This window comes from Poeciliopsis prolifica, unplaced genomic scaffold (assembly GCF_027474105.1).
Source record: "Poeciliopsis prolifica strain line A6 unplaced genomic scaffold, Auburn_PproV2 SCAFFOLD158, whole genome shotgun sequence".
Lineage (NCBI taxonomy): Eukaryota > Metazoa > Chordata > Actinopteri > Cyprinodontiformes > Poeciliidae > Poeciliopsis > Poeciliopsis prolifica.
In genome coordinates this window covers 200,328-226,716 of record NW_026562533.1, presented here as the reverse complement: position 1 = coordinate 226,716, position 26,389 = coordinate 200,328, and the positions used below count along the sequence as shown (strand labels likewise).

The following is a 26,389-nucleotide window of genomic DNA, read 5'->3' as shown; positions in this document are numbered from 1 at the left end:
TTTCCACCACGCTCCGGAAAAATCCTCCAAACACTCAACTTTTCTTCCACCTCTACCAGTAAACGCAAGCAAACAGAAAAGGGTTGTAATCCCGCTCCCACAGTCAGAAGCTGCTTTTCCTCCAGCAGAGGCGACTGGGTTGCAACTTTTCAACAAGCGGAGGAAAAAGCACCAACTCATCCGATGCTACCGGGCGGCCAGCTGGACAAACGCCCGGAACAACAGCACATCGTGGCTGGAGCCTCCAGCGCTCTCTCCGGGGAAGTGTGTCCGAGTTTCTGCGGTGAACCCCGGAGGCAGCAGTCCAGAAACGGGAGAAGCGGCTGTGAAGCCCCGCTGCCTGCTAGCTCTGCTAACTCTGCTAGCTCTGCTAACTCGGTTAGCGTAAACTCCGCTAGCAACCTGTGACTGTGCGCGAGTCCGACCGGATCACGCGCACACGTTTACGCGTCCAAAGCACGGTTCGATCCGGATCAATCACTGCGACCGGATTCACCGGTCCGGCGGGACTCCTGCCAGCCGACTGTATCCAGCAGAGCGGCGGGATGTTTTATTCCCAGCGAGTCTTGGTCGACAGAAGCAGCCGCGTCCCTCTCGCCGCTCGAACAGGAATCCAACCTGAAGTGGAGATTCTCCCGAAGACTGCGTCAAGGCGCGCGCGTTCACAAGCATCACATCCTCTGGGCGGAGGTGTTTCAAAATAAAAGCCTGCAGTCAGCTACAAACGACGACCATAAAATTGGACGGACGGACAGACAGACAGACAGATCCACCCAACCAGTGTTTGAATTGAAGAAACACTTTAGAAACTTCCAGTGTATAAAACATTTGGCCTCTTCACTGCATCCCCAGCCAGACATAGCTTTATACAAAATATAAGATAACTTAGTGTATTGTAAAGTACTATATGAGACATCAGGAAAACAAAATTCCTTAAATTCTGTCCTGTTTTTGTGTGATTCCCCCGCCACACGCCCTGGACACCAATGTTTCTGGATATGGCCCTGTCTTTTTTATTGCTGACACAGTTTTGAGTTTTTTTCCCCCTCAACGTTAACGAAAACATATTGTTTTCCATGGAACCAAAACTATAATACATTTGCTTCACAACTTGTAAAAAAAAAAACGTGGTGCTTTTACTTTGAAAGCCTTGGGACTTCCTGTCTGCGGTGCAAAGTGGCGCATTGTTTGTTTTGCGCCTCAAAGCCCGGCGGTCCAGGGGCGGAGCCACCGAGGATCAGGAAAGTTACCAAAACAAAAGGTGCTGAGGTTTTTCCACAGGCAGGACTGGAAACTGGGCTTAAATATGTTCTACTGCAAAGTTTAATATGCGGGAAAATGTTTGTAGATGTGCACGAATTCAAAGTCTAACAATATAAACGGTAACATGTTTACATCAGTTTTATACAAGTTATAATTCAGTAAACAACCTTATTCATTAATTTAATAAAATAACATATTTCTTTGATCCAAATGTAAGTTTCTTATATGTTGCCACAATTTATATTTAAGTTTTTTTCCCAAATTTTCTGTGCAATACTCCATAATCTAATTATTCAAAATGTAACTGAAAATGTGAAAATATCCCCAAGCACCTGATTGGTTCACCTGCACAGCAGCTCGGCTGTGGGCCAATCACACGTTAGCCCCGCCTACACACTTTGAAGGTAAATTCAGGAGAGCAATATTTTAAAAAAACCCTCAAACATCTCTGTGCTTCTAATATACAATGACTATCCATTTTAAAGTACAATTTTTATGTCTACTTACACACTTTGCATTAAAGTGATTATGAATCTGTATAATTCATGTGACAGACTGGCGACCTGTCCAGGTGTTCCTGCCTCCCACCGGAACATTCGCTAGGGACAACGGTGTGCAGAAATGGATAAATAATTCATTTTTATACATTAATTTCTGATTGAACTGAAATAATCACATGTATAGATATTAATAAAAATGGAAAGGTGTCCCTGTTGGACCTCCGCACACCTGCAGTTTAGTTCCCAGTAGCCTCACATTTTATTTGGAGACATTTTTAGTCATGTGCAGAAATCCATGTTTCAGCTTAGTGAAATAATAGATGAAAAATATTTTTATAATTTTCATGATCTGTTCACATTTTGATCAAACTTTCCCAGGTGGATGGTGAATAATTTGCCCTTTCCCGTTGATATCCACGACAATGTTTTTCAGTCCAATCAAATATCCAAGTTTATGAAACGTTTCAATCATCAGTCTTATAAATCAATTAAAATTTTAAAGGTGTTTCACTTATTTGCTTTCTTATGCTACTTCTAAACCCTTGTTATAACTATATAAAATAAAAAATTCCCTTCTCACCACCGCGGTGGTTCTTATCCTCAGCTCGGGTCCTCTACCAGAGGATATATAGATATAGATCTATAGATATAGATATATGTCTATATCTATAGATCTATATATCCTCTGAGCTCGGGTCCTCTACCAGAGGATATATAGATATAGATCTATATCTATAAATATAGATCTATATATATAGATATAGATCTATATCTATAGATCTATATATCCTCTGAGCTCGGGTCCTCTACCAGAGGATATATAGATATAGATCTATATCTATAAATATAGATCTATATATATAGATATAGATCTATATCTATAGATCTATATATCCTCTGAGCTCGGGTCCTCTACCAGAGGATATATAGATAGATCTATATCTATAAATATAGATCTATATATATAGATATAGATCTATATATATAGATCTATATATCCTCGGGTCCTCTACCAGAGGATATATAGATATAGATCTATATCTATAAATATAGATCTATATATATAGATATATGTCTATATCTATAGATCTATATATCCTCTGAGCTCGGGTCCTCTACCAGAGGATATATAGATATAGATCTATATCTATAAATATAGATCTATATATATAGATATAGATCTATATATATAGATCTATATATCCTCGGGTCCTCTACCAGAGGATATATAGATATAGATCTATATCTATAAATATAGATCTATATATATAGATATATGTCTATATCTATAGATCTATATATCCTCTGAGCTCGGGTCCTCTACCAGAGGATATATAGATATAGATCTATATCTATAAATATAGATCTATATATAGATATAGATCTATATCTATAGATCTATATATCCTCTGAGCTCGGGTCCTCTACCAGAGGATATATAGATATAGATCTATATCTATAAATATAGATCTATATATATAGATATAGATCTATATCTATAGATCTATATATCCTCTGAGCTCGGGTCCTCTACCAGAGGATATATAGATATAGATCTATATCTATAAATATAGATCTATATATATAGATATAGATCTATATATAGATCTATATATCCTCGGGTCCTCTACCAGAGGATATATAGATATAGATCTATATCTATAAATATAGATCTATATATATAGATATATGTCTATATCTATAGATCTATATATCCTCTGAGCTCGGGTCCTCTACCAGAGGATATATAGATATAGATCTATATCTATAAATATAGATCTATATATATAGATATAGATCTATATATATAGATCTATATATCCTCGGGTCCTCTACCAGAGGATATATAGATATAGATCTATATCTATAAATATAGATCTATATATATAGATATATGTCTATATCTATAGATCTATATATCCTCTGAGCTCGGGTCCTCTACCAGAGGCCTGGGAGCTTGAGGGTCCTGCAGTATCTTGTGCCAAGGACTGCACATTTCTGGACTGAGATGTCTGATGTTGTTCCTGGGATCTGTTGTAGCCATTGATCCAGTTTGGAGGTTACTGCCCCGAGGGCCCCGATGACCACAGGCACCACTGTGGTCTTCACCTTCCAGGCCCTCTCCAGTTCTTCCCTGAGGCCCTGGTATTTCTCCAGTTTCTCCTTTTTCCTGATGTTGCAATCACTTGGTATTGCTACATCTACCACAACGGCTTTCCTCTGATGTTTATCCAAATCGTGTATATATATTTGTACCTAACCGTCTTTTCCATGGTGGGTATTGGGTCTCATGGTTGCTGTTATAGCCAAGCGTCTCAAGGATCACTGATGCTGAGTTGTATGGTGTTGGTAGGGATCGTTCTCAATGCTGCATTCACATTGATGGTACTTCACTCAGAGTTTCTCTCTCTCAGGTCAGCAGCTGTCTCGTTCAGCTCTGTTTCGCTCATTGGGGCCGTGTATCCCCTCACTGGGTGGGGACTTGTAGTTAAGTCCCCACAGTCCTGACATCCGGGTTCCTCCCTTTTGCCGTAGCATTTGTGTTGTATCTCGTCAATCTCAAGTTGTGATAGCAGTTGCCGTTTGCGGATGTTGGAACACTGAGCTACTAGTTGTCGCCACACAGTGCTGCAGCTTCCATGGAAACCACGGGACCGACTGGGAGGGAGACCAAACAGCAGGAAGAAGGTGGTGATGCTCCTCCAACCCTTATCTGGTCAAACAACAGTTTAATTATTAAAGTTAAAGTTCTACATTAAAGCTCTGGAGGTGAGACTGAAGCGGGAAACCATCAGATCATTGTTGCTGTTTGTTGGTTTCATCTGGGTGTCTGTTATCACTCTGTGGAACACTGCCACCTGGTGGCTCAACTGCGTCACTACATCATCCATCCATCCATCCCATCGGGGTCACCAGAGGTCACCAGGCAGGGTCATCTGAACAGATCGCCGGTCCATGGCAGGGCAACACAGAGACAGACAGGACAACAAACACACACACACACACACACACACACACACACCCACACACAAACGTATTGATTGGCCTCACTGATAACCAGAAAAAACACACATATTTCTGATTAATTTTATTATATATTTTATTCTTAGCCAAATGACACATTCATAAATGCTGTTATGCTAATTATTTTTGAAAATGAAGTCAAACATATCAGAACCATTGAAAACAGCACCAGTAGCAAAGCTAACATGCTCTGTATTTCATTTTTAACTTTATTTATTCCAATGAACAACAATACAATTGTATTGTGAAGATAAAACAATAAGACAATAATAATACTTGACCAGGGGGAGCGTTAAGATAAAGCATAAAGATAAGAGGATTGAATTGTTAATAAATAATGTTAGTTCAATCAAAAAAACAGAAAAGTTGGGTTTTTTCTTCAAATATGTGCATTTATGGGTGAAATTTAGCCTTAATAATTATTAAATTGATAAGGAAACTTTTCACATTCATTCCTCCATTTTGTTGAAATATGAATAAGACATTTATAACTGAAATCCTGCTGATATTTTGGAATCAATAAAGTTTCAAAAATGCTTCCAAAATACTTTAGAACGAGGACAAAACCAGAACAAATGATTCTGGGCAAACGTCACATTAATTCACATCAATGTTAGAGTTGAATTTCTTTAGATAAACTTTAACGGGGAAGATTCTGGGAACGACTTTAAAAGAAACGTCTTTTACCTTGTTAGTGAGAAGAAAATGATTATTGAGCAGCCAGATTAATTTCCAGGACAAAGTGAAACGAAAGAGATTTCAATGATGTTCAACCACAGGATCAGAGGTCACGACCTCCAGGAACAGAGGTCACAACCTCCAGGAACAGAGGTCACGACCTCTAGGAACAGAGGTCACAACCTCCAGGATCAGAGGTCACGACCTCCAGGAACAGAGGTCACGACCTCCAGGAACAGAGGTCACGACCTCCAGGAACAGAGGTCACGACCTCTAGGAACAGGGATCTGATCCACTTATTATTGTTAGGAGGAAACAATAAGACATATTCTGCCAACAGAACGTTTGGCAGATCGAACTGGAGAATCGACTCTCGGCTTCTGCCTGAATCACGTCTCTGTAGATCCAAGAACTTTGGCGCGTTCTCCAGGAGAGACAGGAAAACTGAATTTACACAGAAATTCCTCATAAGTCAACAACAGACCATCACTGTGAAACAACTGGTCAACCAGAACAATGTTACGATTAAACCAGGAATCAAAAACAGTTTTCTTCTCAAATAAAATGTCCTTATTATCAAAATACTGGAGAGGAGAAAAGCTGTGCTTGTAGATGAATAACCAGGATGAAAGGGCCTGCAGATGAAAGTTAGAGAGTTTAATTGGTAGCTTCGTTATATCAAAATTACAAGTTAAAAAGAAATTTAGACCACCGAATTTAGAGAAAATATGGAAAGGTATAATATTCCAGAATGACGCTGGAAAATTAAAAATTACGGATCCAATTTATTTTAAAAATATTATTCAAGATGGAGAAAGATAAACAGTTAAGTCCTCCATTTTAATATGAATTCAATAGAGTAGATTTCTTAATATAGTGAGTCTTATTTTTCCATATAAAGTTGAAAAGCAGTTTGTTAATTTCCTTCTCACTTTTCTTGTCAATGTGTAACGATTGTTCAGCATTAATGAGTCTGGAGGCCTGCAGCCTTTCTAACGAACCACTGACTGAGTCTTTTTCTAGTCTTTAGAATTAGGGTTGAAGTTTAGAGAGCTTCTTTCTATTTGATCCTTCCTGATGCTTTTACCTAAATAAACAACCTCATTCTTAACTGCCATAGCTTCAATTGAGGCGATGGATCAGTCCTTAATGCCCATTATCTCACATTTTTTAAGGTTAAGAGAAAAAGCCGAAGCTTTGGAGAAAGTATCAATCTCCTGAAAGAGATTTGGCTCTGATCTTTTCAAAGTAGCATCATCTGCCAGTTGTGTTAGAGTAACCACTTTATTAGCAACAGTGATGCCTTTTAAAGGGCCAGTTTTAATATGATCGGCCAGAAGTTGAGCAGTAAAAGGAACAAATATGGAGACGGGCGGCCCTGTCTGATTCCTCTGCAGAGGCTGAATCTAGCAGAGGAGCCGTTTTTGAATTTGATGGAGCTGTTGCTGTTTTGGTAAAAGGTTTTAACGACAGAAGTAAAGAATTTCCCAAACCCAAATTTATTTAGACTCTGAAAGATAAACCGAATCAAATCACATGCTCTGTATGTTGTCTCTGTAATGCGTTCATATGACGTCATGGTGACGTACCGTTTCAGTGCGGCCCCTGGCAGACATTACTGTGTTTGTATTGTTATGTATTCTGTATCTCAATAAAGATCTGTTTTAAAAAAAACCTCTTCGAACTGGAAAGAAAAGTCTGGTCCTGATCGGTGAGTGCTGCCACCTGCAGGTCAAGAATCACACAGCGCCTGGGGTTTTCCGCTGTGTTTGGTGTCTGTGCGGTTTTGCCCCGCAGGTCCCGCAGCCAACATGGCCTCCATCAGAGAGCGAGCTGCGGCCCTGCAGCTGCGGGCCTTTTCTCCTCCAGGTAGTTCAGGTGAGTCCAGGTGAGTCCAGGTAGTTCAGGTGAGTTCAGGAAAGTCGCTTTTAGCCTCTCAGGAGGCCCAAGCCGCGTTTGCTGCCCCAGTAAACGAGAAGATGATTTCATTTAGAGAATGTTTTAAAGTGCTTGATTTGGTTCTCTGCTGAGTTTTTCCATTTCTAGTAATGAGTCGTTTTTCTGATTCTGCAGTAATCAGCTGTTACAGGTGCAGCTCGTTTACCTGCAAAGGCCACAAAAAGTTAATTTATTGAAAAACGTCATTAAAAGTAATATTTTAAAGTGATTCTTAGAAACTTTTGATTTTAATAAAGTAATGAAAAAGTGTAAACACAGAAACATTCAACCATGGGGAAGACGAACTGTTGCTGCTTTCTAGATGTCTCAGGGGAAAGGTCAGTGGAGGGAAAACAACCTGGAACTAGAACATTTTAAATCAACATTACAAACTTACTTCATGTTGATTGAAGTAAATCCATAATCTTCCAGGATTTTTGCACTAACAATCCTGGAGGATTGATGTTTTGCAGTGCGTTAGTGTGGCTGAAGGTGGGTCATCATGGCTGCCTGTTGTGTTTCTGTGTCTCAGCTGCTGGAGTGAAAGCAGTGCAGTCGTCTTCCATCTGGAGCGACCTCATCACCCACCTGAGGTCCAAGCTGACGGTGAAGCGCCGACTGGTCCAGTTCAAGGCCCACAGCGACTGCTTCGTGGGCTCTGAGGCCGTGGACGTCCTGCTGCGGCACGCCGCCAACGCTAACGGCCTGCCGGGTGAGTCCGCTCCACGTCCGGCTGGCCTGCAGCGACTATCAGAAAACACAGGGCTGTTTCACTTTTTACCCTGCAAACACAGAGTCAAATATTTCAGTTCACCTGGAAATAAACAGTTACAAATAACTTTCTAGCTTTTTATGTCAAATATTGATTGAAGAATGAAAGATCGATTATTTCACTTGCATGAAAACATTTTCATGAAGTGAAATAAGATTTTAGCTCGAGAAACTATTTTTTTGCAGTGCACTCGTGGCTTTGGCTGTGCCAAGTTGTCTTATTATTTTGAAGCCAGTAACGTTTTGTCTTGATAACCTACTGATGGGTTTCAGACATGAATCTGTTTGGTCCAACCTGCAGTGGCGCTGTCTCCAGAGAGCAGGTGGTGTGTGTGTGCCAGGCTTTGCTGCAGAGCGGTGTGTTTGAGGCCGTGGGAACCAGAAACAGGAGGCAGGATGCGTTTGAGGACAGTGGGAGCGCTCTGTACCGGTCAGATGTTCTCAGAAATGAGACAGACTGGACTTAAACTGGTTCTGGTTCTGAATGGTTCTGGTTTAAACCGGTTCGGGTTCTGACCGTGTCTCTGTCTGGATCAGGTTCGCCGAGCGACGCCGTCCTGCCGTGGAGGAGCTGCAGCGACACGCTGCTCTGGTCCAGCAGCTCTTCCTCGGCGCTCCTCCTCCTCCTCCTCCTCGGTAATCTCAGCATTTCTTAAAACCTCAAAAATCAGATTTCTGTAACGGATCTAAAAACAAAATTATTAATGTGAGAAAATATTTATGAAGAGTTTTTATTTCAGTCATTCTTACTGTGAGTCAGACAGCAGCCAGCTTTTTAATTACCAAAATAAAGTTATGATATTAGCAGAAAAAAAGCTCAATTTCATCAGAAAACACGTCTTAAATTAAGAGACAAAGTATTTTATTGTGAAAAAAGTTTGAATGGCTTTAATGGCATTTTGAGGATCTGAACAGCTCAGATCAAATCACAACTCATTTCAAAGTTGTGCTGATAATTTCATTGTAAAGTCTTAAATATTAAAAATATAAAATGTAAATCAAAGCATAACTTCACAAGATGGCCGTCGTGGATGATGTCATCACTCTTAACTATGGAAACCCAGAGAGGAAAAAAATCCAAAACAAAACTTTGAATGATAAAACTGAAGTATTCAAGTTAAAGTCGCATTTCTTTAGATTTGAATAAAATTTTCAACAAAAAATAAAGAAAATGTTTGGTCATAACCACATAAAGCATCAGTTACCATAGCAACAGGCTCCTTTTAACCTCCAGGCCCGAGGAGCCGGCCGGGTCCCCTGGGGGGCCGGAGGGGCCGGTGGGCGGTCCCAGCAGGGGGCGCCAGACGGACACAGCTCTGCCTCAGTCCTGTAAGATGACAGTGTGCTTGGCATGGCAGCAGAGGCAGGGAGGTGGTTGACCGTCTGTTTCTGCCTCCAGTGGTCGACCAGGTGTGGCAAGAGCAGACGCTGCTCAGGCTGCTCAACCTGGTGGAGCTCCCCCTGCTGGAAGGAGTCCTGCAGTGCAGCCAGAGCCCGACCTCTGACCCCTCAGCCGACCTGCTGCTGATCAGCGACAGCCTGGACAGACGGATCCTCCAGGCCTTCAGGGACTCCCAGTAAGTCAGATCAGTAAAGCCAGTAGGACTGATGGTGAAACTAGGAAAACCAGTGTGACGAATGGGACTCCCAGTGGGACGTACTGGGAGCACTGGAGTTTCAGGTGTTTCTGGTTTCAGGGAAGACGACTGGCTATCCAGCGGTTTGGACTGTTTGGACTTCCTGCCTGACCAGCAGGTGGCGGAGCTGAGCAGAGAGCTGCCGCGCTGCTTCCCCCAGACAGCAGTGACCCAGAACCACCACACGGGGGCGCCATTCAAGGCAGAGGCGAGTTCTCCTCCAATCAGGTTCAACAGAGGGGTTTTTTGCAGCAGCCATGTTTAGCCGCTTCAACCCGACTCCAGTCCGCCTGGCTAGAGAGTCCGGTTCCGTTGGGGATCGCCAATCCGACTGCAGTCCGTCTGCAACAAAGCAGACTGGCAGCCATTTTCACCTGGGGGCGGGGCCGGCGGGGCGTGGTCAGTGGGGCGGGGCCGGCGGGGCGTGGTCAGCGGGGCGTGGCGTGGTCAGTGGGGCGGGGCGTGGTCGGCGGGGCGGGGCGTGGTCAGCGGGGCGTGGTCGGCAGGGCCGATGGCCCTGAAGCAGCTGAACAGGCAGAACTGACCAGACTGAAATCTGGTTCCTGTGAATCTGATTTTTATATATTATAAAATATATAAAATATATTTTTATATATTTTATATTTTATAAATATTTTATGAACATGTTTGGATTAGGCCGTAGACTGGGCCTAAACTGATCAGTGAAGGTCACCTTAAAATGAAAAATCTGCAGAATGTAGAATTATCTAATCATGGGAATCATCTGTAACTAAGTGAATCCTTCAGCCATATTGCTCCAGCAACTGTGTGTCTGTCCGCTGCAGGGCCCAGCAGTGAGGACGATGTACCGGCTCGGCCCCCGGCCCCGGGGCCGCTGCTGCTGTTCGGCTTTCTGGTCAGGCACTACGGCAGCCGGCCGCCTCTGCTGCCTCCCAACATGGCGGCCGTGTACGCGGCCGTGGCCGAGCTGCTGGGTAGGAAGCTGCTGCAGCGCAGCCCAGAGGCGCTGCAGCAGCTGAACCTGCTTGATGTGTTTGGCAGAGAATGGCCAGCTGGAAAAGGCGCTGGAGGCTCTGCAGCTGTGTCTGAAGCTGCTGCCCCTGGCTGCCGGGAGGAGCTACGCAGGCTGCTGACCTTCATGGCTGCTGCGGCTGAACCACGAGCGCCGAAGCTGGACAAGGAGGTGGTGACCGTCACATCCCTTTAGAGAGCTGTGGGGAGACTTTGACTGGACCACTGGGCGGGTCTGCAGGTGGAGAACAGAGCGGCGGTGATGAAGGCGTTCTCCAAGGCTGTTCTTCACAGCAGGAGCTTTCCGAAGGAGAAGCAGGACCTGATGCTCAACTTCCTGCTCAGCAACAGACAAGAAGTCTTTAAGGTGACCTCACATCCTGTCAAAACCGCCTGTTACAGTCATCAGTGCTGTGACCAAGCACATTCATAAAAGGTTTAGTGGAAGGAAACAGTGTGTAGAAAAAGGTGCAGCAGATTGTCAAGCAACATCCATCCAGGAATAAAATTTTAAGTTATTAAAATGATGAAGATTCATTCCCTAAATTATTAGTAAAATAATCTGCGAGGGGTTCTTATCAATATTCAAGAGTAATTGGTTTTAAAAAGTTCTCATATGTTGCTGAAGAGTTATGTTTCAGTTAGTTTGATCTTTTTTAAAATAGTAATAATGGAATAGATGTTTGCAGGAGGAACTATTGGTTAGATTCAGTGTTTTTGCAGTGTAGTTATGATCTAACCTGAATGTATTTGCTAAGTTGTTTATTGCATCACCCTGAATAATTTCAGAGTCAGTCTGAAACAGGAAGTGAGTGTTTTCTGCTTCCTGTTTCAGATTCCAGGATCTCTGCACAAAACCATCAGTGAGAAGCTGGCGGGGCTCGCTCAGACCGATGCTGCAGGTAACATGCAGAACCCGACAGAACAGCAGAGCAGCTTTAGAGCCACTGGAAAGATAATCTGACTTTAATCTCAGCAGCACGGTGATCGTGTGGCTCTCTTCCTGCAGCATCTCCTCCCAGTGCGGCTCCTGCTGCCGCAGCCAAGCAGGCCACCCAGCAGGCCACCCAGCAGGCCCTGTTGGAGCTGCTGCGCAGCATCAACCTGGACCGCAGCATGGCGCCGAAGTACAGGAAGCGTCTGCTCAGGCAGTTCTGCTCCGCCCATCCACAGATCTTCCACCAGTACTTCGGCGACTCCGCCACCGCTCAGATCTAGGCAAACGTTTGATTTTCTGCTTTTGAACCATTTCTCCTTGTGTTCTGGATCCTGTCAGTGATTTTTATGCAGTTTCTGCTTCTTGTATTTCCTCTGCATGTTTGTTTGTTGACTTGCTTGATTTTAAGATAATTAAATAAACCTTACAGTTCCACAAAGAATATTCCACAGTAGCATCTCCTGGATTTAGCCATCATGTTTTTGCTAGCTCTGCTAATCCAGCACCTTTGCTCTTGCTGCTCCCTCTCCTATCTGTGCTCTGTGTCATGAGGCTCTATTTTTCCAGGATTCTTTTCCCAGTAAAATTCAAGGACTTTAAAGGTACGTTTTGAAACTTTTCCAGCAGTTTGGAGATAAAAGCAATACATATTAAAGCTGCGAGCGGCCACCTCAGCCTCGCCTCGCCGCCCTGCCTCGCGGTCCCGACCTCGCCGCCTCGCCTCGCCGCCTCTCTGAATGAAGCGTTGGACCAGAGGAACATCCAAAACATGCAGGGCAAAGCACCTCCAGGACCAGGGCTGGGAAACACTGCCTTACGACTCCACAAAGGAGACAAAAGTAACAAGTTTTTCTCCAGATTCAGGAGTTTGTTTGGATAAAGTTGACTTTGTGACGTTCGGCTTCCGCTGGCAGATTGTTGATGACATTTTTCGTCCTGACTGTGGAGCCACGTTATCATCCGATTGAAATGAATTAAACAAGCTCCTTTATCATTATTGTAGAAAGTCACAGGAAGAGGCCCAAAGCATGCCTGATCCTCCTCTATACCTGCTCATTAAGCTCCGTGTTTGTGCTGAAGTGTTTCATGTAACGCTCTTTGCTCCAGGTATTTATGTTCCTGAGACACAGGAAGTTGTTGTTTCCACTTCCTGTTGAGCAGCTTTTCTTTCATCATTGACCTTCCCGCGGTGACAGCTGATACACCTGGTCCTGTATCCATGGCAACAGTAAACAGGTGTATCGGCGTTCCTCACAGCGGCTCTGATGGAAAATTCACAGCAAACATCTGAACCTCCCAACTTTGTTCATCAGGATGAAATCTGGTGAATATTAATATCATTTTATTCTGAAAAGCTTCATTTTATCTCGTCTGCAAAAAGAAGAAAAAAGAGAGGGTGGTTTAACTTCAGTCCAAAAACACTTCACTTTTGAAGTTGAGTTAATGAATTTTAATTTACTCGTGTATTTTTCGCAGGAAAGCTCATATAAAAATTGAGAAGGATTCTGGAGAATCATGGAGGAAAACTGGGGCTTCCTGTCTGAAGCCTATAAGGAGGTAAACATCTGTTTAATTAATTAACTTTATTAATTAACATGAAAACTGGATTGTTTAGGTTCAGGATTAACGTCCCAGATTATAAATCCAGATGGTTTTCATGTTGAAATACTTTCATAACCAAATAGCATTCTGTCATTCTGATCACAGAGCAGTCTGTGTTGCAGCGGTGCTGCAGAAGCCTCTGTTGGTGGAAAGCAGAGGATGCTCCAGGTGTCTGAGCAGCTAAACGATGGTCCAGTGACAACTGGTTCTGGTTCCAGTCTGGTTCTAGTCTGGTTCTGGTTCTAGTTTGGTTCTAGTCTGGTTCTGGTTCTAGTCTGATTCTAGTCTGGTTCTGGTTCTAGTTTGATTGTGGTCTGGTTCTGGTACCAGTCTGGTTCTAGTCTGGTTCTGGTTCCAGTCTGGTTCTAGTACCAGTCTGGTTCTAGTCTGGTTCTGGTTCTAGTTCTAGTTTGGTTCTGGTTCTGGTTCCAGACTGGTTCTAGTCTGGTTCTAGTTCTAGTCTGGTTCTGGTTCTAGTTCTGGTTCTAGTTCTGGTTCTAGTCTGGTTCTAGTTCTAGTCTGGTTCTGGTTCTAGTTCTGGTTCTAGTTCTGGTTCTAGTCTGGTTCTGGTTCTAGTTCTGGTTCTAGTTTGGTTCTAGTCTGGTTCTGGTTCTAGTTTGGTTCTGGTTTGGCTCTAGTCTGGTTCTGGTTCTAGTTTGGTTCTAGTCTGGTTCTAGTTCTAGTTTGGTTCTGGTTCTAGTTCCAGACTGGTTCTAGTCTGGTTCTAGTTCTAGTCTGGTTCTGGTTCTAGTTTGGTTCTAGTCTGGTTCTGGTTCTAGTTTGGTTCTAGTCTGGTTCTGGTTCTAGTCTGGTTCTGGTCCAGTCTGGTTCTAGTCTGGTTCTGGTTCTAGTCTGGTTCTGGTTTGGCTCTAGTCTGGTTCTGGTTCTAGTTTGGTTCTAGTCTGGTTCTAGTTCTAGTTTGGTTCTGGTTCTAGTTCCAGACTGGTTCTAGTCTGGTTCTGGTCCAGTCTGGTTCTAGTCTGGTTCTGGTTCTAGTCTGGTTCTGGTCCAGTCTGGTTCTGGTTCTAGTCTGGTTCTGGTTGTAGTCTGGTTCTGGTTCCAGTCTGGTTCTAGTCTGGTTCTGGTCCAGTCTGGTTCTGGTTCTAGTCTGGTTCTGGTTCTAGTCTGGTTCTGGTTCTAGTCTGGTTCTGGTTCCGGTTCTGGTTCTAGTCTGGTTCTGGTTCTAGTCTGGTTCTGGTTCTAGTCTGGTTCTGGTTCCAGTCTGGTTCTAGTCTGGTTCTGGTTCTAGTCTGGTTCTGGTTCTAGTCTGGTTCTGGTTCTGTTTCTAGTATGGTTCTGGTTCTAGTCTGGTTCTAGTTCTAGTCTGGTTCTGGTCCAGTCTGGTTCTAGTCTGGTTCTGGTTCTAGTTTGGTTCTAGTCTGGTTCTAGTTCTAGTTTGGTTCTGGTTCTAGTTCCAGACTGGTTCTAGTCTGGTTCTGGTTCTAGTCTGGTTCTGGTCCAGTCTGGTTCTAGTCTGGTTCTGGTTCTAGTCTGGTTCTGGTTTGGCTCTAGTCTGGTTCTGGTTCTAGTTTGGTTCTAGTCTGGTTCTAGTTCTAGTTTGGTTCTGGTTCTAGTTCCAGACTGGTTCTAGTCTGGTTCTGGTTCTAGTCTGGTTCTGGTCCAGTCTGGTTCTAGTCTGGTTCTGGTTCTAGTCTGGTTCTGGTCCAGTCTGGTTCTGGTTCTAGTCTGGTTCTGGTTGTAGTCTGGTTCTGGTTCCAGTCTGGTTCTAGTCTGGTTCTGGTCCAGTCTGGTTCTGGTTCTAGTCTGGTTCTGGTTCTAGTCTGGTTCTGGTTCTGGTTCTAGTTTGGTTCTCGTCTGGATTTCTTTCTTTATGTTCAGATCAAAATGGCCGCCGGTGTTTCTGCCATGTTCTGCTCTGTTTCAGTACGAGATGAAGAGTGCGCAGCTGAAGATGGGCCTCCAGCCTGACCTAAGGGTTCGACCTTTGACCCCTCCACAGAAACAGATCCAGGTAAGGCTCCCCCAGCATCTCTGCTCCTGCTCTGCTGTTACCTGTGCTCACCTGTCCTTTCCTGGTCCAGGTCGGCTCGTCCTCCGTCGTCCCTCTGACCTCTCAGCGTTTCATCGGATGGCGTTCTGGATCGTCCTGCCTCCAGCTGGAAAAGTACAACGCAGTGCATCATGGGAGGCGTAGTTTCCTGAAGGATTTGGGTTGGTCTCCAGATGCTTGCAGCTGAGTTCGATACAGTAAATAAAATAATTTGGGTTGGCAGGCAATTAAAAACATATTTTCAAACAATAATTCAGTCTGACGGCATTTTGTTGATTTATTTAGACCCTTTTCATAATTAATGGCTGAAATAATAATCATGTATTATTGTTATCAATCCATTTATTGTGAGGATGAAAGCTTGACTGGAATGGATAGCCTACAGTCTTTCAAAAAATGTTTATCACTGATGAGATTTAGTGTGCTTATCACTAATGACTTATTTTATCCAAATGTATTTAGTTAGGCTATATATTCAATTTGAAAATTAAACGTTTTGAGGAAATATTTAGTTAACAGAAATATTTAGCTCCAAATGAGTGTTTATTTTGCAAGCTAAATGTCTGTTTTGTAAACTCAATATTTAGCTTGTGAAGTAAATATGTAATTTGAAACTGAGCTGTAAATGTATGAATAGACATAAAACGCCTTTTTCTTATCTGATAGGTGAATTAAACCAAAAATGTTGCTCTTGATGTTGCTGTGTAACTTTGCATCCCTTTGCAATCAGCGCCTTGGCTCAAACCTTTCTTCTCTTACTTGAGTCAATACTTTACAGCTAAAACTATCTTGACTTCAATGGGCTGCAAGTTTTGGATTCTTAACTCCTCTGGATTTTAAGATCAAAGTTTTTTGGAGAGATGCTTCAAATATCTTCTACTGTCTCATCAATCTTTGACTTTAGATAGACATACATCGATTTGCTCAATGACGTATGAAGATGCTGATGATGGCGGCTGGAATTCCCCTCTCGTCTTCCGGCTATGAGTCACGGCGCTTACGTAATGACATCACGAGGCCTGTGAGCGGAAAGCGGAAGAAGGGAGTAAAACAACACCAGCGGCAGTTAGGAGATCCTCGTTAGCTTCTCACAAAGTTCCGCTGGGTTGTGTGTGTTCACAGCCCAACAGGCGCATTTTAATCTGAATCACACAAAATGTCGCTGTTTGGTAAGATATTCGGCACCGGAGGAGGGAAGGGAGGAAAAGGACCGACTCCCCAGGAGGCGATCCAAAAACTCCGGGAAACGGAGGAGATGTTAGCCAAAAAACAGGAGTTTCTGGAGAAGAAGATCGACCAGGAGCTGCTGACGGCGAAGAAGAACGGCACGAAAAACAAACGAGGTGAGATAAATAAATCTCCCTGGCTGTTAAAGTCAGCGGCCGAACAGCTGCTTAGTTGGTTAGTCGGCTAGTTAGTTGATATGTTGGTTAGCTAGTTAGTTGGTCAGCTAGTTCGTTGATAGGGTAGTTATCTGACTGCGGCTAACCAACTAACCAGAAGGAGAATGGCAGCTGGTACTTCATTTTTTCAATAATGTGTCCATAAGCATAGAAGCTTCTGGAGGGTTTTAGTTTCAGCTGACATGAACCGGAACAGATAAAACTATTCATTAAAGGAGCATAAAGCATGAAAGGGCTCAAAACTGAAAGGTAAACTGTAAAAATAAAAATCATTGTCCAGTATGCTCATTCTGTTTCTGACATATAAAATTGTCTTTAATAAGATACGACCACATACTCGGCTGTCATTATTCACTTTAATCTTAGAATCTACCGTATTCTCCGGACTATAGAGCGCACCTCACTACAAGCCGTACCACAAAGTTTATCAAATGAAACTGGAAACGTAGATTTATCAGCCGCACCGGACTGCAAACCGCTGGGCTCGGTTTTCCACCCTGAATAAATCTGCTATTAAGGACGCAGTCCTGGGTCAACAACGCCGAACCGTGGATTTGTTCCCTGAGCTTATGCAGCTATCGATCTGTCCTGCGGGATCAATCGCCTTCAACTTAAAAGCTGCATCATATCAACTTCTTCATGTTGTTTCCTTGATGAGGGGTTTGAGTTGGAAAACGTTTTTGCTGCTGCTACATGTACTGGTTCAAATGAAATTCAGCGCTTTCTTCTTTCATTTCCAATTTTGACTTCCAACGATTCACTTCCTGCTAAAGAGCCCCCCCTGGTGGTGGAAGAAAAATCCACAGAAAAGCCACCTGGCTGTAAGCCACGTGGTTCCAAACGTGGGGAAAGTAGCAGCTTGTCCTCCGGAAAATACAGTATGTTATTTATTTAATTCATTCCATAAATACTTTATTTAGCCCAAAAGTAAATTAAGAATCATTTGCGTCTGTTGGTGACGGAGGGAAGGATCACCAGTAGCAGTCAGTCTCGAAACCAAACCAAAGAAGCCACTGCACTGACGGAACCAGTCAGAGTCGGGCCGGGGGGCGGGGCTAATGACCAGGTCCTTCATACCCAAATAATAAAAATAAAAAATGAAGCTCATGATAATTTAACTCAGGGTTCCCAAAAGTGGGTCCTCAAGGGCGGCATCCTGAATGTTTTGTTCCGCGGCCCGGTATTGGTCCGCGGCCCGGTATTGGTCCGCGGCCCGGTATTGTTCCGCGGCCCGGTATTGGTCCGCGCCCCGGTATTGGTCCGCGGCCCGGTATTGTTCCGCGGCCCGGTATTGGTCCGCGCCCCGGTATTGGTCCGCGGCCCGGTATTGTTCCGCGGCCCGGTATTGGTCCGCGCCCCGGTATTGGTCCGCGGCCTGGTATTGGTCCGCGCCCCGGGGGTTGGGGACCACTGGTCTATCTAGTTTACCATCTGTTGCCTAGTGACTGATGAGGACATTGGTGGACGGCTGGTGACAAGCTTTACCCAGAATACACTTGGAGACAATATGGATGATCTACTTGTAATTTTGTGTGTCATAAGGTTAAATAAAGTCATCTAACACAACATTTTGTTCAATATTTTACACCCACTGTGTCACTAAAATCAGTGGGTCTTGTAAAGTTTTTAGCAACCATGAGTCAGCAGTGACTGGGGCAGCCCATTACATAACCTGAGCCTCTGACTGCTGTCTGACATCCATAGCATGCTAACAGCTCGTATGGTGTCCTGCGACATCATCAGTTGCTAATCCGCCTCCTTTGCTTTTGCTGCCCCTGTGTTAAGGCCGACAGGTCTTAACACAGGAGCGCTGAAGCTCTATTCGATCTGCTAAAGCTTTTGTTTCAAATTCTCTGTGATTTGGGGTCAGAGTTCAAGCGTTATCAATCTGACCTTTGAGTTGCTGATCAGATGCTCACCATGTTCATTGTTTGTGATGTTTGTTACTCTCTCGGCTCTCATCGATTGTTTGGTTAATAAATTGATAGTGGTTCTCATTCAGGCTGTTTTCACTTCATCTTTGGTGGCATATTTACTTCCAAACATAAACCTGATGATCAGGATTGTTTTCTGCTTCCAACTGTGGCAGGATAGAGAAGAGTTAATGAGAAACAGACCAAACCTGTTCTGATCATATTAGGAGTGATGGGACCTGCACCAGCCTGTTGAATCTATCCATGAGACTAAAGAGGAAGAAGACTCAACATGACGTTTATGCAAACGGTCGGGTCCTGATGAGCTAAGCTTCCTTATCACGGCTGAAAACAATCTGAATCTTTTTCACTTTGCTTTGAAATAAAAGGGACTCGTTCCCGGAAAGGATCAGCAGAAAGCAGTGATCTGGACTCAGCGCCATAATCTCATAAAGAGTCGCATAATGTCGTTTCAGATCATGTCTGGATGCTGAAATAATCGGATCAAACTGGGACGTCATGCGGCTCCCAGTGGATCCACACGGACATGTAGGAGCCTAAACATAAATATCATCAGATCCATATGAACAGCAAGAAGCTGTGACTGTGTGGCGTATCTAAATCTGCTGTTTTGTTGCATCTGAGACGTGTCCTGAAGGTCAGACAAAGGTCGCAGATTGAGGTAGAAGCAGAGTTTGATTTAAACTGTTTAATAATCCATGTTTGGAGAAGGTTTTCACCAAGGATGTTTTCTACTCCCTGAAGTCATTTCACTTTGACTTCAGATCATAAAAACCAGACAACCTTGGAAGCTGAAATACTAGATAAAATTACAAAAACTATATTTGTTTTTATTTTTTAGATGTTGAACAACAATATTTCATTGAAACAAAGTGGTGTGATTTGTGTAGAAATGGAAATCGGTGAGTTTGAAATAGTTTTTCAGGTTGTAGTCTGTTTTCTGGATCAGGATGTGGCTCTCTGGCTCCATCTTTCAGCTCCCTGCTCTGCCTCTCAATAAAACTCAGATGATGTTTGGGCTCCAAATGTAATTAAAGAAAAAACGTGGCTGATAACACAGCAATGCTTTGTCATATTTTTTAATTCTAAGATTTTCTGTGTATATTTTTTAAAGCCTCACATCAGTGAAAATTGCTCTCTGACCTTTTGTTCCAAAGCTCTGGGAGAGCCTGACTTATTGAGGACCGTCTGAAATCATTCCCAGGGCTGCAAACGGCCCCCGGGCCACACTTTGGACACCCTTACAAACTATTCTGCATCTGCTTTTTGTCGAGAAATGTTTGGTCCAAAAGTATTACACACACACAGTAATGTATTTGTACAGTTTAATATCTGACCACATTTCCAATTGTTGTGGTTCCATTTTCTGAACTTTGACCCTTTCTGACTCCTGACCAAACCACAGAATCTCTAAATAACCAGAACGAATACAAAATGTTTGAGAAAATGAAACATCTTGTTTCAAATAAAAATAAAACAGTTTGGTTAACATTACCAACTCTTGACATCTTCTACCTGAAATACATCTGAGAGCCCAGACAGACGTAAAAGGGTGAATTCACTCTGTCACACGATAAAAATGACTGAATTTGGAAACAGAATGTTTTTAAGAATTAAAAGGCAAACAGCCCTTCAGCATGGTAAATAATGAAAAGCTGATAGTACGAGCCAAACGGTGTCAGTCTTTAATCCTCTGGGCTCAGACGGACAGGTGGACGATGGACAGGTGGATGATGGACAGTGAGATGAACAGGTGGACGATGGACAGGTGGACGATGGACAGTGAGATGGACAGGTGGACGATGGACAGTGAGATGGACAGGTGGACGATGGACAGTGAGATGGACAGGTGGACGATGGACAGTGAGACGGACAGGTGGACGATGGACAGTGAGACGGACAGCTGGACGATGGACAGTGAGATGGACAGGTGGACGATGGACAGTGAGACGGACAGGTGGACGATGGACAGTGAGACGGACAGGTGGACGATGGACAGTGAGATGGACAGGTGGACGATGGACAGTGAGATGGACAGGTGGACGATGGACAGTGAGATGGACAGGTGGACGATGGACAGTGAGACGGACAGGTGGATGATGGACAGGTGGACGATGGACAGTGAGATGGACAGGTGGACGATGGACAGTGAGACGGACAGGGACGATGGACAGTGAGATGGACAGGTGGACGATGGACAGTGAGATGGACAGGTGGACGATGGACAGGTGGACGATGGACAGTGAGATGGACAGGTGGACGATGGACAGTGAGACGGACAGGTGGACGATGGACAGTGAGATGGACAGGTGGACGATGGACAGTGAGACGGACAGGTGGACGATGGACAGTGAGACGGACAGGTGGACGATGGACAGTGAGATGGACAGGTGGACGATGGACAGGTGGACGATGGACAGTGAGACGGACAGGTGGACGATGGACAGTGAGACGGACAGGTGGACGATGGACAGTGAGACGGACAGGTGGACGATGGACAGTGAGATGGACAGGTGGACGATGGACAGTGAGATGGACAGGTGGACGATGGACAGGTGGACGATGGACAGTGAGATGGACAGGTGGACGATGGACAGTGAGACGGACAGGACGATGGACAGTGAGACGGACAGGTGGACGATGGACAGTGAGATGGACAGGTGGACGATGGACAGTGAGACGGACAGGTGGACGATGGACAGTGAGATGGACAGGTGGACGATGGACAGTGAGACGGAGAGGTGGACGATGGACAGTGAGATGGACAGGTGGACGATGGACAGTGAGACGGACAGGTGGATGGACAGTGAGATGGACAGGTGGACACTGCGCCGTCTGACTTCTGGAGAAAACTTTGATTTCTTCAACACCGTCTTGGTTTTAGTCAGTGACCCTTTCTTGTTTCAGAGACCCTTTCATCTCCATGGGAACCATTGGGCTCCGAAACACCTGGAGGGCCTAGCCCCGCCTTCAAAGCGCAGCTCCACCCCCACTCAGCTCCTTCAGACTAGCCAGCAGCAATTAGCAAACAGCTGCTGAGCTCCTTGCTAAAAACGTTAAAGAGCTAAAGGGGAGCCATGTTGGGACGACTTTCTTCAGGCGGAGCTTCAGAGAGAGCAGGAGCTTCTTAAAGACACAGAGACCCAATTTCAATTAGTTAAAACTAGAAGTCACGTTTCTTTAAAGTCATATTATATTTAGCATTTTTACAACTGAAAGTAACATTGTTACAAAACGGCAGTAAGGGCCTTAACATCCATGATATCGCCCTTTTAATGATTTAAAGACAGTTTAAATCAACATATTATATTATTGATTAATAAATGTTAGGTGGTTCTGCCTGCCATGTTTTTGAGGCTTAATATCCTGAAACTCACATCATTATCATGAGATTTTTGTCATTTTGCTTATTAAATATGAGAATGGTTATTTTTAAATGTTGAACTGCTTCACAATATTTGTCTGTTTTGCAGCAGTTTTGACTATCAGGCTGACTTCCTGTTTCCTGTTGCTGCCGATCTCCTGACCTAGCTGTGTTTCAGAAACACTCACTTCCCGTTTGGTTTAAATTCAAAAAGAAGAAAAGCTGATTATGCACCAGGTTAATTTATCTCAGCTGACTGACAGGACAGGTTCATGGAAGTGTAATAAATGAAGGTGATCTTTGACCCCCAGCGGCTCTCCAGGCCCTGAAGAGGAAAAAGCGCTATGAGAAGCAGCTGGCCCAGATAGATGGGACGTTGTCCACCATCGAATTCCAGCGGGAGGCGCTAGAGAACGCCAACACCAACACGGAGGTGCTGAAGAACATGGGCTTCGCTGCCAAAGCCATGAAGGCCGCACATGAAAACATGTAAGCTCTCTGTTCCGCTTCCTGTCGCTCTGGGCTTCCTTCCTTTTGGTTTTTGTATAAACGCGATTTTTCTCCCTGCCGTCTGCCAGGGACATCGACAAGGTGGATGACCTGATGGCAGACATCACGGAGCAGCAGGAGCTGGCGCAGGAGATCTCTGACGTCATCTCCAGACCGGTGGGCTTCGGGGAAGATTACGACGAGGTGAGAGCCGATCGGAACCAGAGGTCCAGTTCAGCTCTGACTTTATGTTCGCTCTTCAATACTGCTTCAGACACCGTCCGAACAGCCGATTCCTAATTTTCCACCACAAAATGGAGAGCTGCGGCAGCCATCTTTACTGCCCAATGGAGTGCAGTCCAGATTGTGGCCTGATCCCTATGTCTGTCTTCAGGATGAGCTGATGGCGGAGCTGGAGGAGCTGGAGCAGGAAGAGCTGGATAAAAACCTGCTGGAGATCGAGGGAACAGAAGACGTGTCTCTGCCCAGCGTCCCGTCCACGTCGCTTCCCTCTCAGCCAGGTGAGACTTCCTGTTCAGATTCACCTGCTGCTGCGCTGGGCGCTTAGCCCCATCCTTGACCTCTTTCTGTTTCTCCTCCAGCCAAGAAGAAGGTGGAGGAAGACGAGGACGACATGGCTGACCTAGAGGCCTGGGCGGCCAACTGAGCAGGGTTTCCCTTGGAGAGCAGCAGGGGCTGTCGGCTGCTGATGCTGCTTTGCGTCCCAGCTTCTCTTCCTCCTGAGTGACCTCTGACCTCTGCTCCCTCTGAGTGAAACAAAACATCCTCCAGGAGCCTGCGGCTAGCCTGTGTTTGTGTGGAAATGGTTTTGATGTGTGTGTGACTGTGTGTGTGTGTGCGCAGCAGCAGGACCAGGCTTGTTTCACAGCAATGTGAAGCATCAACGCATGTACAGAAAGTGGCGCAGCGGCGGCAGCCATCTTGCTGCTCTCCATGTTCCCGTCAGTCTGCTGCGCTGCAGAGATGATGAACCCGTTTCTGCTGAATGTCTTGGGAACGTCGGATCGGTACTGAACCGTGATCCACACGTTACTGAGGGAGCATTTGCTCCTGTTGCACAGCTGGAGTTTAAGTTTCCATGAAACTTTCGCTGCTTCGCTTCAGCCACACCCTCGTCTTATTTTCCTTAAGCAATTTGGAAGAAAGCATGAAAAAATTTGCTCCCTTTCAAGAGTTTAAATAATCTAAAATTTCACACACATCTCTGAAACAGATATGTTGCACCAACCAACTGCTTAAATTTTCTCTGTGCATTTAGCTGCAGTGATTTCATCAACAACCAGGAAGAACACGCAGCGTTCCGCTCTGAGCTGCTGCTCTCCTCGCTGAGGAACCTCCCTCAGATTGCTGAGGGAACCTCCTCAGATTGCTGAGGGAACCTCCTCAGATTGCTGAGGGAACCTCCTCAGATTGCTGAGGGAACCTCCTCAGATTGCTGAGGGAACTTCCTCAGATTGCTGAGGGAACCTCCTCAGATTGCTGAGGGAACTTCCTCAGATTGCTGAGGGAACCTCCTCAGATTGCTGAGGGAACCTCCTCAGATTGCTGAGGGAACTTCCTCAGATTGCTGAGGGAACCTCCTCAGATTGCTGAGGGAACTTCCTCAGATTGCTGAGGGAACCTCCTCAGATTGCTGAGGGAACCTCCTCAGATTGCTGAGGAACCTCCTCAGATTGCTGAGGGAACTTCCTCAGATTGCTGAGGGAACCTCCTCAGATTGCTGAGGTTCCTCAGATTGCTGAGGGACCTCCTCAAGCTGAGGGCCTCCTCAGATTGCTGAGGGAACTTCCTCAGATTGCTGAGGAACCTCCTCAGATTGCTGAGGGAACTTCCTCAGATTGCTGAACGGTTTGGGATTAAATGAGATTGAGGTGAACTCCTGAAGGGAGGTTTTCTGTTTCAGCTGTAAATTGATAAGTTGATATTGATCTGTTTTCTGATTGGCCTGCTGCTCTGCTGAATGAAACGTGCCTGACACCTCCTGCGCCTTGTGGTTTACGGTTTCCTAATGACTGGCTTTATGTGTAACTCTGCTCCAGCACTCAGTGATGGACCCGATGGGTTCTGGTTCTGACTCGGTCTTCCTGCTGAAATCAGCATGGAAACCAGCTTCTGCTCACTGCCGGGCTGGAGCCGCTCCTCCTGCTCGTCAGATCTAACTTTGATAAAAGCGTTGCAGCTCTCTAAGCCGCTCTTTGTATTTATAATAAGTAAAAGCTCCAACATATGCTGGGATTACTTTACCTCAGATGTCGTCATGTTCTTCCTGACTGCGCTGGTTCTGGACTTCATGTTTCACTGTTGCTACAGCACAGGTAACCTGAATAAAGTTTGGATTCAATGACTTGTAAGAATTGCTGATTCTCCAAATAAAAGAATTAGATTTTTATGCTTTTTCTCAATCGGCCATTGCTGGTCCTTTTTTCTGTTTTTTTAAAGTCATTCTGTTAATGTTCCTCCTTTATTAAATGGTTGTGACTCTTTTGTTAAGTCTTGGTGGAAGAAGTGGTTCCCAAGTTCAGTTCCGGATCGAAGATACTTTAAAAGTTTGTCTGTAGATAAATAGAACTGGTCCAAGAAACTGACCCTTGAGGGACACCCTCCACCAACAGCTTCCTTCTTTTTTTAAGCTCAAACTCTTGTTTCGCCAGTTCCTGTCATTCACTTTGATCAAACATTTGGAGAAACAATCATTAACTGCTAGAAAAAACATGTTCCTTTAAATAGTTTGAACTCAGGCTCAAAGAGTCAGAGGAACCTGAGCTGGCAGTTCTCCTACATCTGCTCCTAAATTAGCTGTAGCATAATGTTACTGCTCAGTGTCAAAGGTCACGGTCATAACGTGCGTCTTATTGGCCGCATTTCTTTTATCTTTTCTAACATTTAAACATAATTTATAAACATCTGGGTTGCAAATTCATGATGGTGTGAGAAGTAAGACGGTGGGTCAGCTTTGACCCCCTTCAGGTAGAAGTTGTATTATAAATTTGGCTGATCCAGATAATTGTGTTGTTACCAGACATTTGGATGCTTGACACACATGCACATGAAACAAAGGAGATGTTTTACGAACCAGTAAAAGACTGGGAGACCAGTCAAATTAATTCCACTTCTACAGCAGCAAAACAGAAAAACATGAACAGAAAATAAAAAATAGTTTGCTTCTGCTTCCTGGACCAGTTTTGGATGTGTAAAAACTGAAGACACCAGTGTTTGTGGAAATGGTTTTTGGTGTGTGTGTGCGTGTGTGTGTGTGCGCAGCAGCAAGACCAGGCTCGTTTCACAGCATGTGAAGCATCAACTCATGTACAGAAAGTGGCGCGGAGGCACTTTTCTGCAGCCAATATATTCACTGCTTCATTGGAGGATTTTGTAAACACTTTCTCAACTACTTGAAATATCAAGCGCATATTTAATGCCTTTTGTTGGGGAGCAACATCTTTATGAATAATTGAGATCATAAATGTTTAGGATCTCTCATACACAAAGACTATGTTCATACCTGTCCAAAGATTTTGAGTTAAATTATTATACAAATAGATTTGATAAAGCGTTGAATCGGTGGTAATAAATAGAGACTTTCTCGGTTTTGAACGTTAAACATACTCCCAGGAGAAGTGAGGAAAGCGGTGCAGGTGTTCTTTTTCTTCTAACCTTTGTGTCGAGGCTTGCCCAATAACAGAGTCCGGTCCAGACTCGCTCTAGTCTAACTACATTTTTCACAGGCAGTGAACGCCCCAGGTCACAATCCACCTGCTGATTGGCTGCCCGGCCGTGGGGTGGGAGCTGCCCCAGCCAATAGGAAACCAGAGCATCCCCGCTTC

The 26,389-nt window shown here is 44.5% G+C and overlaps 3 protein-coding genes across 3 annotated transcripts; all 3 read left to right on the top strand.

Moving 5' to 3' along the window:
* The first annotated feature begins 7,205 nt into the window (after positions 1-7,205).
* Positions 7,206-12,177, top strand: LOC129356145 (DEP domain-containing protein 7-like). Its single transcript, XM_055025750.1, is given in 14 exon segments — positions 7,206-7,343; positions 7,936-8,119; positions 8,476-8,604; positions 8,712-8,810; positions 9,409-9,503; positions 9,574-9,751; positions 9,872-9,957; positions 9,960-10,019; positions 10,618-10,767; positions 10,835-10,888; positions 10,891-10,976; positions 11,046-11,171; positions 11,640-11,706; positions 11,814-12,177. Coding segments are annotated over 14 exon segments (1,590 nt in total). The 5' UTR covers positions 7,206-7,276; the 3' UTR covers positions 12,023-12,177.
* A 98-nt stretch (positions 12,178-12,275) lies between these two features.
* LOC129356144 (uncharacterized protein C20orf85-like) lies at positions 12,276-15,570 on the top strand. Its single transcript, XM_055025749.1, is given in 5 exon segments — positions 12,276-13,065; positions 13,218-13,258; positions 13,261-13,298; positions 15,229-15,315; positions 15,386-15,570. Coding segments are annotated over 5 exon segments (381 nt in total). The 5' UTR covers positions 12,276-13,006; the 3' UTR covers positions 15,542-15,570.
* Positions 15,571-16,379: 809 nt separating this feature from the next.
* LOC129356163 (charged multivesicular body protein 4b-like) lies at positions 16,380-24,213 on the top strand. The gene is made up of 5 exons (XM_055025768.1): positions 16,380-16,697; positions 22,367-22,544; positions 22,634-22,748; positions 22,939-23,065; positions 23,147-24,213. Exons 1-5 carry the CDS (start codon positions 16,511-16,513, stop codon positions 23,209-23,211), a joined length of 672 nt encoding a protein of 223 aa, XP_054881743.1. The 5' UTR covers positions 16,380-16,510; the 3' UTR covers positions 23,212-24,213.
* The last annotated feature ends 2,176 nt before the right edge of the window (positions 24,214-26,389 follow it).